General features: G+C 42.9%; 1 protein-coding gene across 1 annotated transcript in view; it reads left to right on the forward strand.

Annotated features, from left to right (window-relative positions):
- The window catches only part of LOC137332552 (drebrin-like), a 183,406-nt gene that overhangs the window by 119,992 nt on the left and 45,627 nt on the right, over window positions 1-17,787 (forward strand). Inside the window, exons 2-3 of the mRNA XM_067996464.1 lie at window positions 3,207-3,262; window positions 17,494-17,606. Of these exons, the coding sequence (XP_067852565.1) occupies window positions 3,207-3,262; window positions 17,494-17,606 (169 nt within the window). The remainder of the gene's footprint in view (window positions 1-3,206; window positions 3,263-17,493; window positions 17,607-17,787) is intronic.

Consider the following 17,787-nt stretch of genomic DNA (forward strand, 5'->3'; position numbering starts at 1 on the left):
AGCAGCTAATTCAGGAAATGCACTGTAGTTCCTGGGAGGTGGGCCTACGTAATGCTGGCACCAAATCAAAGCCAAAAACTATCTCTCTCTGTTCCTAATTTAGGATATATGTAGGATTAGCATTCTGATTAATAAAATTATGTTTGGTCAAAAACATCTCAGATCTATAACTGCAGTTCTCATATAAACTAATCATACCGCAGAAATTATTTAATCTCCAATTCCATATAAGGTAAAAACATCTGACATTAATAGGCCCTTCTCAGACATTTCATTGAATTTCTTTTGTGTTTCCACATGTGACTGTCCACACTCTTGCACAAGACCTCAGGGGTTTTTGATCCTTACAGCAGTATCTAGTTTTATTATGCCTAACTTACTCCCCACCGCGATCACTTCCAGTACTGTGAGCTGGCTGCTGAGTGGTGGGCGGAACTGGCTGCCAGATTGTGCTTTGCTCCGGGAGAAGGGAGAGAGTGCCTGCAGCCTTCCTGAAAACTACCCTATTTAAAATGGAGCCATTTTGACTAGTACAAGCTATATGATTTCCGGGGGAGTGCAAGTTTGGGATCCGATCTTGTGGAATACATTCCACTGTACTGTACCATTACTGTATGGTGTAAAGACTCTCGCTGAGGCTATTCAAGTACTGGGATTATGGTTACCACCCATGCAGTTTAAGTAGGCTGTCACAAAATTTTTGAAGTATAAACTGGAGACCAGGAAGAGATTATCTTTAAGGGTGGTATTGTTGCCAGAAGCGGGTCGAGACCAGACTTCCAGCCACCAGTCCAACCCCGACTTGACCCCAATCCTTTTTTCAGTTGCATATGGATAGCAAGCTCCCAGCTGTATCTCTGCTCTTTAGAGAGAGTCTGCCACTACCAGAGTGGAAGAGGCCATGGGACACTGGTTGCAGCACCTCAAATAGGCGGAGTCAATTTTAAAGGGGTTAGAGGTGACCTGAGTGTGCCCACACTGCATCTTGATTTGGCTCTGATTGAGCCCAGCATCCGCAGTACAGGCATTGGAGGGGCTTGGAGGAGAAGTGCCCATTCCTCCAACCTTGCAACCAGTCCTCCTGCCTCCCACTGCCACAGTCCTGCTACCTCTGATCTTCCCTTCCATCAGTGGTGTAGACGTGGGAAAGGAGGGAAATCATTGGCAGTGAGGAGGGAGGAAAATGTCAGTGGCTAATATTAGAGGTGGGGATTCACGGTAAGCTTCCCTGCCCAAATTCCTCTGAATATTGCTATCGGACCACCTGAAAACAGGCAGATTCCTAGAGGAAAATCCAGCCCCTGTATTTTAAAAAAAAATAGAAGTCTGTTTTTTCACTTAATTCTATGTCTTATTAGGAGAAAGTATACATTATTAAATTTAGTATGTTATCCAATGAATGTCGTCTGTCTAGTTTTAGATTTGGCAACAGGTAGCTAACTGGGATCCACCTTGAAAGCATTTGATTACAAGTACAAGCTATCAGTGATGTCATATTTGTTGTATTTGTGAAATTTTGAGCACACTATCTCTAAAAGAACATGGATATATTGGAACGGTTCAAAGAAGAGTGATGAGGATGCTTATAGTGGGACCTGGGATTTTCTATTACTTACTGAGCTGAACTTGTATTAAAGAAAAGGTGAATGAAAGACAACATGATCCTGTTCTTTAAAATTCTGTGAGGGATGCATAATGTAGATGTAAACAGGTTATTTAACTGTGACTCTGAGTGTAGAACTTGAAACATAGAAAATGGAAGCAGGAGTAGGCCATTCGGCCCTTCGAGCCTATTCCGCCATTCAATATGATCATGGCTGATCCTCTATCTCAATACCATATTCCTGCTCTCTTCCCATACCTCTTGATGCCTTTTGTGTCTAGAAATCTATCTAGCTCCTTCTTAAATATATTCAGTGACTTGGCCTCCACAGACTTCTGTGGTAGAGAATTCCACAGGTTCACCACCCTCTGAGTGAAGAAATTTCTCCTCATCTCAGTCCTAAATGTCCTACCCCATATCCTGAGACTGTGACCCCTTGTTCTGGACCCCCCCCCAACCAGGGGAAACATCCTCCCTGCATCCAGTGAGGACACAAGTACAAAATTAGCAGAGCCTCAACAAGAATAAAAGGATCTTTTCCCTTCACAGAACAGTGGTTACATGAACGGACTTGCAGAAGTGTTTGTTGCTGCGTTGATTGATTAAATATTAAAAATAAGCTGAATAAATAGCTGGTTATGAACAGGATTGAAGGTGATAGGGATAAATACAGATTGAAATGATAAAATACTCAATGGACTACAATAATTCCTGAGCATCTGGCACCATGGAAATGTTATATCATGGAACGCAATCAGCCAAAAATAAGTAATGTAGGATGTGAGGTTACATAGATAGTCTAGAGTTTCACTTGATTATCTTTGAGGAGAAGGACTTTGTAGAAACTTCTTTCACATCTACACTGATAACACCCAACCTTACATCTCTACCATCACTCTAGAGTCCTCAACCTCCTTTGCGTTGATTGACTGCATAGTCCTGGATGAGCAAGAAGTTTTTCAGCTCAACATTGACGACACCAAAGCCATTTCCCTCCACCCTGCTACCTCTCCCCCCTCCTTCAAAAGCCTCCTGAAAACTTCTTCAATAATTCTTTCATTCACCACCCCAATCTTTCTTTCTCCATTCCTTAGTCTCTGGTTATTTTCACCGTTGTGAAGTGCTATGAGATGTTTTATTACACTAAGATTGCCAAATAAATGTAAGTTGTAGTTGAGCCCCTGTTGGGGTCTATTACACATGGTCTGGAAGTAATAGACCAATGACATTTTTTCATTCCATGCTTTCTTATATTTGGGTTTCTCCAAGCATCAATACGGTGCAGTTGGGATACAGAGTATCCTATCACTGTGCTGTAAAAGTGTGAGTTTCCGACTGTAATGATACAGTTTGTTTTTATCCAAACTCCATGTCCTGTCATTGAAAAAGAATGAGAAGTAACGCTGTGATCTGTTAGAGATCTGAGGGAATTTGGACCGTAGTGAGTCAGTGGGCATGCAAAAAATATGTAGAGTTATTGTACTATAGAATCTAATACATTTAATTTGTGCCAAATATTATAATTGTTTTTTTTGATTTGAATGGGCTAGATATGTTGTGGTGCCTAAGCTGATTAACAGGTCTGAATTCTTTTTCTCCACAGGGCCCTGTACACTTACGAAGATAACACTGACAATCTGAAATTAGCCGATTCAGGAGGTATGTGACTAATGCAGGCTAGATTTATGCCTCTAGTTAACATTAGGCCTTTCCAACTGGATTTGATCCAGATTCACCTCATTTGAAAATAAAAGATGCAATATATTCTGCAGTAACCCAGTTTAATTACAGTCTTGTAAGGAAATGCATACCTGGCTAATGTACAGCAAGTTTCAAATCTCAGCACTCCGTGGGATTTGCGGATCGATCTACATAAGTCATGGACAGTGCAGCGACAACCTTTAAATAATCTACCACTTTAATTTAAAATTGCTGAATTGCTGTTCAAGTATATGTCTGTATTGGCAGACTTCTAATTATATGGGTCTATAACCTTCCAACATCCTCACATATCTAAACCTGTTGAGATGTGTAACCTTACTCACTGACAGGCTAAGGAGAAGAGTTGAATGTTTTGCAATGTCACTAGCTGCTTAGAACTCTTACTTTTTTCTGTCAAGGTGAAGCAAGGTTGCAACGGGCTTCTGCTATTCAAGCATTGGAGGTAGAGATGAGAGAAACCCTTCTACTTATTACACAGCCTTATCTATAGACAGTGCACCGTGCCAGTGCAGAATGTGGTAATGAGGCAGTGCACTGTGCCAGTCTATTTGCCACCACCCCGTTGCCAAGATTGAATCTCCCATTCCATTCATTTGTTAATCAGTGTGCCACCACTATATGGTGTTGGGCAATGGTGCTCTGATTTGTTGGAGCACTGCGCATTGCCCAGTTGCTTCATTTTCATTTTTAGACATTTCATCATACCTTTGTTAGATGTTATTAATTTAATTTGCTTTATCGCCTACCTTTGTTCCAAGCCCTACTAAGAGAAGGAGAAACTTTTAGCTGTGGAATCCATTACCAAAGTTAGTGATCGAAGCAGAGACCATGTCAGCATTTAACAATAGGTTAGACATGTGGTTGAATAAAAGGGGAATAAAGGGAAATGGGACTAGGGCGGGCACATGGGATTGGGACTACTGCTCATGTGGAGAATAAACACTAACATAGACTGCTTGGGCCGAACATCCTGTTCCGTGTTGCAATTTCTATATAATTCTACAATGTGACATCTAGAGATTCACAGAGATTGAAATTATGTGATAAAAATTCATTGACTCTCCAATACTGAGAGCAAAATTGGCCTGCAGTGTAGTTCTGGCTTTTACCTTGTCAGGTACTTCATAGTACCATTTCTTGTTGGGCTGGGGAAAGCACACAGAGCAAGAAGATCCTTCTTTTTAGCATGGAGGGGTCCCATGATGTACTGATAGGAGATGAAATCCTGAGGTATGTGGCTACTCTCCCAAATTTAGAAATAGTGAAGCTGTCCAGCGATGCTGGAACCATCCATTTTTTTAGCAGAGAATTCTGTGATTGGAAGAGGGGAATTTTGATGGTACTGGTATGAGCAATGAAGATTAACAGCAAAGCAGGGAAAAGAGGCACCGAGCTGACAAAAATGGAAAAGTAAAAGATAGAGCCAGCAGCTAAGAGGGAAAAAAAGATGTGCACACTTAAGGGAAGAAAAAAAGACACGAAGAGAGAGAGAGGAAAAATACAGAAAAGAAAAAGAAAAAAGGTACAAACAGTACTACATCTGCTAATTTTACATTTTATGGGTTGATTTTATTCTGTTTACAATTATTTTTCAATTGCCAGTGGCTGTCCACCCGCTTGGGGTCAATTCACAAGGGCACTCACATTGATGCATTTTCAGTAATTTAATCAAAAAATAGCTTGCAGTTGATTCCAAGAAAATTAAATGGCTCTTACTTGTATAAGAAAGTAATAAAAATTTTGATCTAAATCAAGTGATAAAAGTAGCTCCCCTATATAATGTTACATATCCCCAAAACACGATGATCAGAAATTATGTAAGTTTCCTTCCCAAAACAGCTGGACAGCTTAAAAAAACAACTGTCACACAATGGGGGCTAAATTGGGTCGCGTAGCGTCCGTTGTGTAGGCGCTACGCAGACTCCTAAGCTCCGAAAATGGCTTCTGAGATGTGTGCGCAGGACGCCATCTTGGTAAAAGTGGCTGCGCACTTGCACCTAACGAACGTCGACAGCATGTAGAGTAGGGAGACTATGAGGTAGATCGGTGTGTAATGCTGATTTAGAGGGACCGCTGCTATATTGGAACTCCACTCTCCAGCCAATGAACTGTCTTAATCTCGCACAGCTGAACTTATCTTAAACGGCATGGGGGACCCTCCACCAGCCCTATTTAAAGGAATCATGCAGGAGTTTTAGGTTAGTTGCTGGATTATTGCTTCTGGCTGCAGCCACATTTGTACCTATTTTTGGAGGTCTCCTATACTTGAATACTAGGACTGGGGACATAGCCTAAAAATTAGAGCCAGGACTTTCAGGAGTGAAGTTAGGAAACACTTCTACACGCAACGAGTGGTAGAAGTTTGAAACACTCTTCCGCAAACGGCAGTTGATGCTAGCTCAATTGTTCATTTTAAATCTGAGATTGATAGATTTTTATTAGACCCACATCCCTTAATACCTTTGGTTAAGGTGGGTATATGGAGTTAGGTCACAGATCAGCCATGATTTCATTGAACGGCGGAACAGGCTCGAGGGGCTAAATGGCCTACTCCTGTTCCTATGTTCCTATAATGAAGTTTCAACACTCTACAGGGAGTGGGTTGGCTAGCTGACAGGCAACAGCAAGGGCACTGGCAAAGTGACAGGGGTGGGACAGGAATGCTGTAATCCTGAGGGAGGACAGCAGGTTCATGTTCCATGGAGCCACTGCCACTTGCTGCCTCCTGTAATGCGCCACATTCTCCTGCAAGAAAGCGGGAAGTGTGTTGGTGAGTGTCCTGCAAGATGTTTGGGTGATGTTGCTGTCATGGTTGAAAGCTGCCAGTGCGTGTGACCTGTGAGATGTGGATGTGCGGCTTGCAACAGTGGTAATGTGTGAGGTTGAGATGAAGCATCCGATTGGAAGAGTTGAGTACTGATTGTTGGTAGGTGGGTGATGGGGGGGTGTAGTGCATGGAGCAGTGGATGCGGATAGTGGTGCAGTTGATAGGATATGCTACTTCACAGTTGAACTCACGCACCTTGACCACTCGTGTCAAATCATTGAACTTCTTGCTGCACTGCATCCATGTTCTTGGCGCCATGCTTCGGGCATTGACCTTGTACCCTACTGCTTCCCACTGCCTCGGGAGCATATGTCTAGAGAGCCTCTTGCCCCCCCTGCAGTTATAGGATGCCCCGCCTTCTGTCCACCTCTTGCACCAAGGCCTCTAGTGCATCATCAGACAGCCTTGGTGCACGCTCTCTCGAAGGCCTGGTACAAACTCAGATCAGCAGATTGGAGGATGTGGGAAGGATGTGGGATGTGGTTGTGAGCAACCTTTATCCAATGTTTTAAAATAAGTCAACAGTTTTTAAACATAAGGACGGGACCTGCATCTGTGTTTAATGTGTGTGATTTCTGATCTCCATTCAGACCTGTATCTTATATTTTGAAAATATCAGAGTCCCGCAAACTTTGAGCTGCTAAGTTGTTGCTTATTAAAAATTCCAGAGTTCCCATCATCACCATGCTTCACTATATTGCAGGACAGATTCACTTCACAATTTACTTCCACCACTTCCTGCAGCCAGAGTGCACCTCCCTTTAAGAGGTGCAGGCTGCCTTTAAGTGGTGCAACTACTCCCGCTATCTGGGCCCCCTGCTGGTGCATGCAGGCATTCAACAGGGCAGGTAGTGCTGGCTGCACGCAGCAATCATAGAAATCATCAGGCAGCATGAATCTTAGGTGCTGCCTGCATCTCAACGACCGGGCACGGGTTAGTTGCGCACCACTATCCCAGCTTCCATTTTCGGGCGTTAACCAATTTAATCCCCAATGTTCTTAGTCATCTGGTTCGTTCTTTGAAAGATGTTTTGACATATTTTCACTTGGTCAATCTTTATTGTCAATGTCTCTGATGTTCCTAAGTAGTAAGACGTCTTTTTGGCCTTCGATAATGTAGTACCCATTCCAGTACCAGATCTTCTGCCTGTAACTGCTACCCATTTTTGGAAGGGGGGGGGGGGGTGGAGGTCTGGCACTTGCAGACCTGTTTCTTCTAAGTTAGTCCTCAATTCAAATACCTAAACAAAAGGCCTCCCTCCCACCTGCTGCTGGTATTTTAGCAACTTAGGTACAAGATTCAGAGTTGGAATGCGTTTGTGATGAGTTTCCTTACATTTCAGAAAGTCTACATTTTTTAAAATATGTATACTGGTCACTTTAAATCTGCCTTGCTGCAAACCCATTGCTTAACTGAGTATAATCCATATCCTGAATGTGTGATTGGAAATAGCATTTCACAGTTGATGCATGTACAGGTACCCTTAACATCTTAATATATTTTAATTGCAAAGCAAATGGAAACCACTTGCTACAGACCTGAAATTTATCAAATTAAGGTAAAGTGCTTGGTAACACCATATAAATGAATTGGTGTCTTGCCTCTGGGGGAAGTTCAGTTGCGTTAAGTTGGTAAATTTGATTGAACTGTGGAAGGCACTATCTGTTTTTCTATATCCCAGTTTTGAACTTCAAAGGGTACAAGTATACCCCATGGTCAAGCATCCCTTTTGTTTTCTTATCTGTGGAAGCTGGCCCACCTTATTCAATTGTGAATGATACATATTTTATTCCCTTTTCCTTGGCAATGGATGGAAGACTTGAAATTCAAGGAATCTGGTTATGACCCTAGGAATGTTTGATTGACATCTCCATCTTTGGAAGAAGGTACATCAGTATTTCAGTTGTAGTTTAGATAGAGCTTCCCTTTTCACAACCTCAGGATATCCCAAAGTGCTGCATAGCCAATGAAATACTGTTGTAACATAGGGAAAAGCACAGCCAATTTGCAAACACCAATTGAGCAAAGTGACCAGATAATCTGTTTTAATGGTGTTGGTTGAGGGATAAATATTGACCAGGACACAGGAAGAACTTCCCTGCTCTTCCATGGGATTTTGAATGTCCACTGGGGCTTTGGTTTAATGTCTCATCCAAAAGATGGCACCTCCAACAATTTAGTACTCCCTCAGTAGTGCAATAAGGTAACAGCCTAAATAATGTGCTTTAGTCTCTGGAGTGGAACTTGAACCCATGATCTTCTGACCGAGCGAGGAGAGTGCTACTATCGAGTTAAGGCTGAGACTTGTATTAGTGTACCACAGCCTGTGTGGAGGGTATTCTCGTGAAGCTCCGCAAGATATCACGAGTACCCAAATATAAGAGTTACGGTATGGCCACTCATCCAGATTTAGTATTATCAGTAGAATTAGCCAAGTGTTGCATTTTGTTGTTGTTGTGTCTGAGGAGGGAGCATGAGCTAAAAGTAGTGCAGTATTACACTGCTTCATTGTCTATTGCTACTTCTTATCCATTACTTTTAATAAACTTGTTCCATAGTTTATAGTGTGCACCACAGCCTGATGAAGTGTTTATTCTTCCACTTTCCAAAGTGTCAGAGAACATGAGAGGGTTTGTGCCTTATCCAGTTAGCTAGCTACAATGACAGTTGCTTCTTTTTGATGCTGCATTACCAGATATTGGGGTTAAAATTCAACTTTGACGGTGGCACAAAACAGGTGGTAGCGGATCGGCTGCCAATTATACACCCAGCTCGATTTTCCTTTCCATCAAATTCAATGGAAAAGAAAATCGGGGAAGGGTGTATAATTGGGAGCCGATCTGCTACCGCCCATTTTGTACCCTCTCCAAAGTTGAATTTTACACCCACACATTCCAGTTTCTAGGGAACAAGGGCTGGCTTATGGGAGTGGTCTTTGATGCATAGCATGAGAGAAATATGTAGGTAAAACCAAAAAACATAACACCACCTCTGAACTTACGCTACTTTGTTGCCATTGGCAGTCTGACATTAGCCTCTCGCTAAAATGTGATTGCCATTGTAACCTTACTCAAAAAATAAGCACCATCAATACAGCAGGGCATTGATTTTTTTCAAGTATTGCGTCATAGTTGTAAAGCTGTTAGTTAGATGCATTCAATTATACTAAAATACTGGAGTACTAATCAGTACCTTTGATGTTGCTATTTTTACTTTTTATATGAATATGTCCATCTAATTGTGAAATCTTTCTATACTTACACTGCAAAACACTACAAAAGCAGCAAACAAAAATCTGCAAACAAAGGATTTATGTTTTTTTGATGGATGGACTGCTAATAAATCAGTAGGGAGAAGGTATCTGTGATTATGGGCATTACATCAAAATGGTAGACACCACTGAACCTTTAAATTATGTAATAGCTGCACATTATTCAAATTGGTGCAGCTTGTGATTACGGACAGACTACATATTCCTAACTAGCGAATCAATGTGCTTAGTGTAAATGGAGTAAGTACAATTTCAAGTTGATAAAAGTGCAAAGGACAAAGTCATACGAGCTCTACTAAAGGTTATAAGGAGGTGAGGTCAAAAGTTACAAGGACAGGATCAAATATTACACTAGGAAAGATATTGGAATCTTCACTCAAAGATGTAATAGAAAAACTTCTAGCAACCGAGAATATAATAAAGAATAGTCAGCACAGATTTTAAAAGGGAAGATCGTGCTTGACTAACCTTATTGAATTCTTTGAAGAAGTAACAAAGAGTAGACAAGGATAATGCAGTGGATGTAATGTATATGGACTTTCAAAATGTCTTCAATAAGGTACCACATGGTAGACTCATGACTAAGGTCAGAGCATGTGGAGTCAGGGAACAAGTAGCAGAATGGATAGCAAGCTAGCTACAAAACAGAAAACAGAGAGTAGGGGCTAAAGGTAGTTGCTCAGACTGGCGGAAGGTAGGAAGTGGTATTCCACCGGGATCAGTACTGAGACCACTGTTGTTCACATTTACATAAATGATTTGGACTTGGGAATCGGAAGTACTGTATCAAAATTTGCAGACAACATCAAATTGGGGGGTATAGTTAATACTGAGGAATACTGACAAAATGCAAGAAGATGTTAATAAACTTGCAGAATGGACATGTAAATGCAGAATGGGCACAAAAGCAAGGAGGTAATGTTGAATCTTTATAAAACACTAGTTCGGCCACAACTGGAGTATTGTGTCCAATTCTGGGCACCGCACTTTAGGAAGGATGTGAAGGCCTTAGAGAGGGTGCAGAAAAGATTTACTGGAATGATTCCCGGGATGAGGGACTTCAGTTACGTGGATGGACTGGAAAAGCTAGGGTTGTTCTCCTTAGAGCAGAGAAAATTGAGGGGAGATTTGATAGAGGTATACAAAATCATGAGAGGCCTAAACAGAGTAGATAGAGAGAAACTCTTCCCTTTGGCGGAAGGGTCAAGAACCAGAGGACACAGATTTAAGGTGATTGGCAAAAGAACCAAAGGCGACATGAGGACAAACGTTTTTAAGCAGTGAGTGATTATGATCTGGAATGCACTGCCTGAGGGGGTGGTGGAGGCAGATTCAATCATGGCTTTCAAAAGGGAACTGGATAAGTACTTGAAGGGAAAAAAATTGCGGGGCTACAGGGAAAGGGCGGGGAAGTGGGACTAAGTGGATTGCTCTTGCAGAGATCCGGCATGGGCTCGACTGGCCGAATGGCCTCCTTCTGTGCTGTAACCATTCTATGATTCTATGATTCTAAATGGCAAATGAATTTCAATACAGATAAGTGTGAGGTGGTACATTTTGTTAGGAAGAATGAGGAGACCACATACTGCTTGGTTAATAAGAGTCTAAATGGGGTAGAAGAGCAAAGGGATCTCGGGGCACAGATTCGCAAACCATTAAAAGTAGTAATGCAGGTTAACAAAGCCATAAAAAAGGCAAACAAAGCACTGGCATTCATTTCTAGAGGAACAGAATTTAAAAGCAGAGAAGTTATGATAAACTTATATAGAACCTTGGTTAGACCACACTTAAGAGTACTGTGCATAGTTCTAGTCTCCATATTACAAAAAATATATAGAAACACTGCTGAAAGTTCAAAAAAGATTTACAAGAATGACACAGAACTGAGAGAGTACAACTGTCAGGAAGGACTGAACAGGCTGAGGCTCTTTTCTCTGGAGAAGACACGGAGGTGACCTGATAGAGGTCTTTAAAATTATGATGGGGTTTGATAAGGTAAATGTAGAGAAGATGTTTCCATTTGTGGGGAGTCCAAAACTAGGGTCCATAAATATAAGATAGTCACTAATAAATCCAATAAAGAATTCAGAAGAAATTTCTTTACTCAGTGTGGTGAGAATGTGGAACTCGCTAGCACAGGGAGTGGTTGAGGCAAATAGCATAGATCCATCTAAGGGGAAGCTAGATAAGTACATGAGGAAGAAAAGAATAGAAGGATATGGCGATAGGGTGAGATGAAGTAAGATGAGAGGTGGATCGTGTGGAGCATAAACACCGGCATAGACCTGTTAGGTCAAATGGCCTGTTTCTGTGCTGCAAATTCTATGCAAAAAATCTAGGTTTAGGGTCTGAGTACCCTTATTAACAAATATCACTTCAACTGCTGTCCAAAGCAGCACCTCAGGGGGCTATGAAGCTAAATCCATTAGAACAGGATTGTGGTCCAAAATATTGATGGTTAAATATAATGACCAAAGATACAAAGAGTATTGACATTAACATTAAACCTTGTTTTGGATAACTGCTGTGAGCATTTCAATAAAAGGGAACAGATGCACTCAAGTATCTTATCCAAACAGCTCGTCCAACTTATGCCATCAAATCTATCACAGCTGGCCTCCTCTTATGTTTGCACCTGAATTCACTATACACTACCTGCTGTGGAGGATGGTACTGAGCCCTCCAGTTAAGGAAAGTCCCATGTTCAATCCCTGTCCTGTACTGTGATTGTCTCAGCTGAAATCGACTATGTACCGACATCATAAAGGCTCAGGCAAAAATTGTTTTGTGATCTTGGCACCAATTTTCAAATAAATATGGGGTGCGTTGGAGGCTGCCAAAATCGGAAAAATCCCGAGCGGGTGAGGAAGCCGGCCCCAACCCACCGACTTCCGGGTTTCCCACAGAAGCAACTGTGTGCACGCACGCTTCCCAAATGCAGAAGTCCCGCCGGCTAGTTAAAGAACCAAATGTACCTCATTGAGGTACTTAAGGTACTTTATTTCTGACTTGGTAGATAGTTAAAACAATTTTAAACTTACCTGGGCGGCTTTCCCATGGCTTCCGATTCACGCCTGATGAAACCAGGTGCGAAGGGCCGGATCAGGCAAAAATAAACAAAATAAATTAAATAAAAAACCATTGCACAAAGTTTAAAAAAACAAAATAAACCTACCTTTCCACCGATGTCACCTGCAACCCCTGCTCCAAAGTCCGATATCCCCCTCTCCCTCTCCCACCATGTCTCCCTCTCCGATGTCCCTCTCAGCCCCCGATGTCTCCCTCTCCAATCTCCCTCTTTCCCCCCCCCCCAACACCGATGTCCCTCCCCGATCTTCCCCCTCCCCCTCCACCTCCCTCCCCAATCTTCCTCTCTTCCCCCCCCCCCTCCCTCCTCCCCTGATCTTCAGCGCCTCCACTCTCTGTTCCAGCACTGGAGGACGTCTCTCTCTCTCGTTCTCTCTCCCCACCCCCGCCCCCTCGGCATTGCAGCTCCTGTCGGCAGCCGCGCAAAACCCGGAAACAACTTTAATCACCATCAATTACATTGCGATCGTATCGGAAAAGGTGAGTTTTTTTTATTCGGGTTGCCACATGCACCTACACCCCCCGCCCCCACCCCGCTGCCAACCTGCCACCATTTCAATATTGAGCCCCTTGTCTCAGAGTCATAGTGAAAAGGAGTAATTAGCTGATGAAGCAGCATTAAAGAATATGGGTGTGATTATGAAATGCACAGAAGTTTTCCAGTCAATTTTGGCAACAGCTTCCACAGAGATGGCCAGCTGATATGCTGATGGTTCCCAGCTCTACCTCTCTCGATCCCCCTGCTGCCTTAGTACTGTCAGACTGCTCACCCGACATCCAGTCTTGGACGAGCAGCATTTCCTCTAGCTAAACATTAGGAAAATCAAAGCCATCATCTTCAGCCCCCTTACCATCGACTCCATCCCTCTCCCTAGCCACTGTATTGGACTCGTCCTTCTCGACCTGTTTGCAGCCTTTGACACGGTTGACCACACCATCCTCCTCCCAACGCCTCTCTGTGATCCAGCTAGGTGGGACCGCACTCACCTGGTTCCATTCTTATCTGTCCAGTCGTAGCCAGAGAATCACCGGCAATGGCTTCTCTACCTGCTCCCACACCATTACCTCCAGAGTCCCCCAAGGATCTATTCATGGCCCCCTTCTATTTCTCATCTACATGTGCCCCTCGACGACATCATCTGAAAACACATCAGGTTCCACATGTATGCTGACAACACCCAGCTCTACCTCACCACCACCTCCCTCAGCCCCTCCACTGTCTCTGATTTGTCACGCTGCTTGCCCGGATGAACAAAAATTTCCTCCAACTAAATATTGGGAAGACCGAAGCCATTGACTTCAATCCCCGCCACCAACTCCGTTCCCTAGCCACCAATCCCTCTCCCTGGCCACTGTCTGAGTCTGAACCAGACCGTCTGCAACCTAGGAGTCCTATTTGACCCGGAGATGAGCTTCTGACCACATATCCGCTCCATCACCGAGACCGCCTACTTCCACCTCCATGACATTGCCCATTTCCGTCCCTGCCTCAGCTCATCTACTGCTGAAACCCTCATCCATGCCTTTGTTACCTCTAGACTTGACTATTCCAATGCTCTCCTGGCCAGCCTCTCATCTTTCACCCTCCATAAACTTGAGCTCATCCAACACCCTGCTGCCCGTATCCTAACTCGCACCAAGGCCCGTCCTCCATCACCCCTGTGCTCACTGACCTACATTGGCTTCCGGTCTGGAAATGCCTTGATTTTAAAATTCTCATCCTTGTTTTCAAATCCCTTCATGGCTTCGCCCCTCCCTATCTCTGTAACTTCCTCCAGTCCTACAACTCTTTGTGATCTCTGCACTCCTCCAAATCTTGCCTCTTGCGCATCCCCGATTTTAATCGCTCCACCATTGGTGTTCGCACCTTCAGCTGCCTAGGCCCTAAGCTCTGGAATTCCCTCCCTAAACCTCTCCGCCTCGCTGCCGCTCCTCCATTAAGACGCTCCTTAAAACATGGTCACATGTCCTAATATCTCCTTATGTGACTCGGTGTCAAATTTAGTTTGATAATCACTCCTGTGAAATGCCTTGGGACGTTTTACTACGTTAAAGGCGCTATATAAATGCAAATTGTTGTTGTTGAACCAAACTGTTCACAACCTAATGGCCCTATTGAACCACAAACTAGCTTCTGACCCCATATCCTTTCCATCACATTCTCATCCACGTTCCACTTTGTTCTATCCTTGGCTCCTACTCTTCTACATGCTGCCCCTCGATGACATTATTCAAAGGCACGGTGTTAGGCTCCACATGTACGCTGATGATACCTAGCTCTACCTCCGAACTACCTCCCTCAACCTCTCCACTGCCTCTGTGTTGTCAGCCTGCTTGTCCGACATCCAGTCGTGAATAAGCTGCAATTTCCTCCAATTAAACAATTCATCATCATCTTCAGCCCCTGCCACATACTCCGTACCCTTTGTCACCAATTCTGTCCTCCTCCCTGGCCACTGTCTCAGTTTGAAGCTGACCGTTCATAACTTCAGCATCCTATTTAACCTCGAGCTGAGCTTTCAACCCCATAATCCTCTCCATCACAAAGACCACCTAGTTCCACCTCCATAACATCGCCCATCTCTGCCCCTGCTTCAGCCCATTTGCTGCAGAAACCCTCATCCATACTATTATTACCTCCATTCTCAATTATTCCACTGCTCTCCTGGCTGGCCTAACATCTTCCACCCTCCATTAACTTCAGCTCATCCAAACCTCTACAGCCTGTGTCATGTACCAGGTCCTGCTCACTCATCACCCCAGTCTTAACTGACCTAAGTTGGCTCTTGGTCCCCCATCTCTAGTTTAAATCTCTCATCTTCATGTTCAAATCCCTTCATGGCCTCGCCACTCTCTATCTCTGTAACCTCCAGCAGCTCTACAACTCTCCGACAACTGTTCCTCCAACTCTGGCCTCTCGTGCATCCTCCACTCCCTTCGCAACACTATTGACAGGCGTGTCTTCAGCCATCTAAGGCAAGTTCTGGAATTCCTTTCCTAAACACCTTTGCCTCTCCACCTCTCTCTCCTCCTTTAAGACCCTCATGATTTTAGTCACTCCTTCAAATATCTCCTTCTTTGGCTGTGTGTCAATTTTTGTCTGATTCAGTTATATGAAGCGCCTTGGGTCATTTTTCCATGTTAAAGGTGCTCTATAAATACAAGTTGTTGTTTAAAAATAAAACACATACTGGTAGTATTAATATAGTAATATTAGATTTTCTTTCAGGCTCACAGTGGATTAATGTACTGAAGTTACTATGTGAACCTGAACTGATTTTTACAATAATGTAATCTAGGCTGACATACACCATCTGCTGTGAAACTCCAGGCTGTCAAATAACAGGTCACACTGACTTCAGCTTTTATTTAGAGCACAGCCCCTCTCCTTCAGACCGACAACCCACAACCCCTTGTGACAAAACTGAGAGATTTTGCCTTATTAGGCTTATATAGCTTTAGAAGTCAATGGATGTTCTGTTTGAAATGGCATCAGCCAGCTGTGCCTCTTGGAAGTCTTAAGAATTTCCCTTTGATTTGTATTTAAATTAGTCTGTGGATTGCTAATTAAGGTGGCTGGTTGAAATGCAAATAGCCTTCATCAGATTGTTTAAAAACACTTTAAAATATTTGCCTGTGTCCTTAGTCGGTTGAATTTGTACTATAACATAATTCTATGCGGGTGACTGAGATTTTGTATTGTTAAATGTGTGATCTGATATTTTTGGTATTGCTGATATGGAAGTGCATTTTAGCATTTATAAATGAACTGCTTGAAATACAGAGCTCTTTGATCTCAAACTAGCTGAGCAAGTGAAGCACCGTTGTGAATTTGTGTTTTAGGCTGGTTGGCATTGGCACGCTCAGCTGGGAAACCAGCTTCAAAGCAAAATATGATACATAAACTGGAAGTTTTTGCTGCTAGGCGCAGTTTCTGAGACCAGGAAAAGGATCAGTAACAACCCAAGTATTACACAGTATATAGAAGTTGGAGATTCTCTTCACTGTGTGTTCTGAAAACTTTTTTGAAGCATTACAATCTTTATTTTCTTGTCTTCATCAAAAGATTATTTCAGTTTGTTAGTCCTTTTTAGGAGTTTAAAAAGGGGAAGTTACTCCCTTACAAGACATTAACCACCCATGGGTATATGCATGACAGTATTGTTCTTATCTCTGCATTTGAATTGAGAGGGGACACAGTGAGAATACTATGCAAAGTCCAATGTGCATTGTTACTGCAAAATTAACCCTGAGGTAAAACTCTCTGATCACGAGGAATGTGGCTTGCTTGTGGAGAGCCTGGTGTAACTGTTAAAAGGGACGCTGTTTTCAAAAAGAGACCGTTTTAAAAGCTTGAACTGTAACATCCCTCTCTTTTTCTGCCACTTTCACCTTCTGCTGCCACCATGTCTTCTTATTTCACCTGCCCCCACCCTGTCGCTGAAATGTGGAAACATTCCAACTGTCAGTGTTTCACTCCGCTAGTCAGTGTTTGCCTGCTCACTCTCACTGGAACACATTTGTGGCTATAGTGATATTTGTACTAATCTAACTTGCCTAACAAAAGTAGATAAGTCTGAGCAATTGGCAATGTTGAGCCTTGGATTCTAGCTTTTAGGGTGGGAGTAAAGCCCTTCATCAGCCATAATGTCATATTACCTGCTGAATTTTTTGGTTACCTGGCAACTGATCTGCACAGACAGTTCCAGGCAACCTTTGCTTTATACCTGACCAGCCCATCGATTGGGAGAGGCATGTGGGGAATGATGGGTTAACCCCTCAAATGTGTACACGCTAAGTACACATTTTTGAATATTTTCTGATGCATCTTGTTTTCAAGTTGGTATCATGTTATTCCAAGGGAGGATGAGTGACTGGGGAAAGTCCATTGTAAACCATTGCAATTTAGCAGTTTTAAACATAAACAGCGTTTGTTATGTGCCCTTAATGTCTCTGACAAGTCTTTCCTTCTCATTGTTCAGCTGGCGGTCTGCAGGAAATTGCCACAAAATTTGACAACCAAAGTGTGATGTATGGATTCTGCAGCATCAAGGACTCTGGTTCTGGTCTGCCTAAATATGTCCTGATAAACTGGGTAAGTAGAAAATGTTTTTTCATGGTCTAACTGCAGTGGTTTAATGGATGCAAAACCCTCACTACCAATATCAACTTTTCAAATTTATCAAAAAACCAAAAAGAAGTGCTAGAAAAGGCTCTGAGTTATGGTTTACCTACTGCAGATTCCTATTGATGCCTCTCCGTTCATGTTTTGCCAC

Source organism: Heptranchias perlo, chromosome 14 (genome assembly GCF_035084215.1).
Source record: "Heptranchias perlo isolate sHepPer1 chromosome 14, sHepPer1.hap1, whole genome shotgun sequence".
NCBI classification, from domain to species: domain Eukaryota; kingdom Metazoa; phylum Chordata; class Chondrichthyes; order Hexanchiformes; family Hexanchidae; genus Heptranchias; species Heptranchias perlo.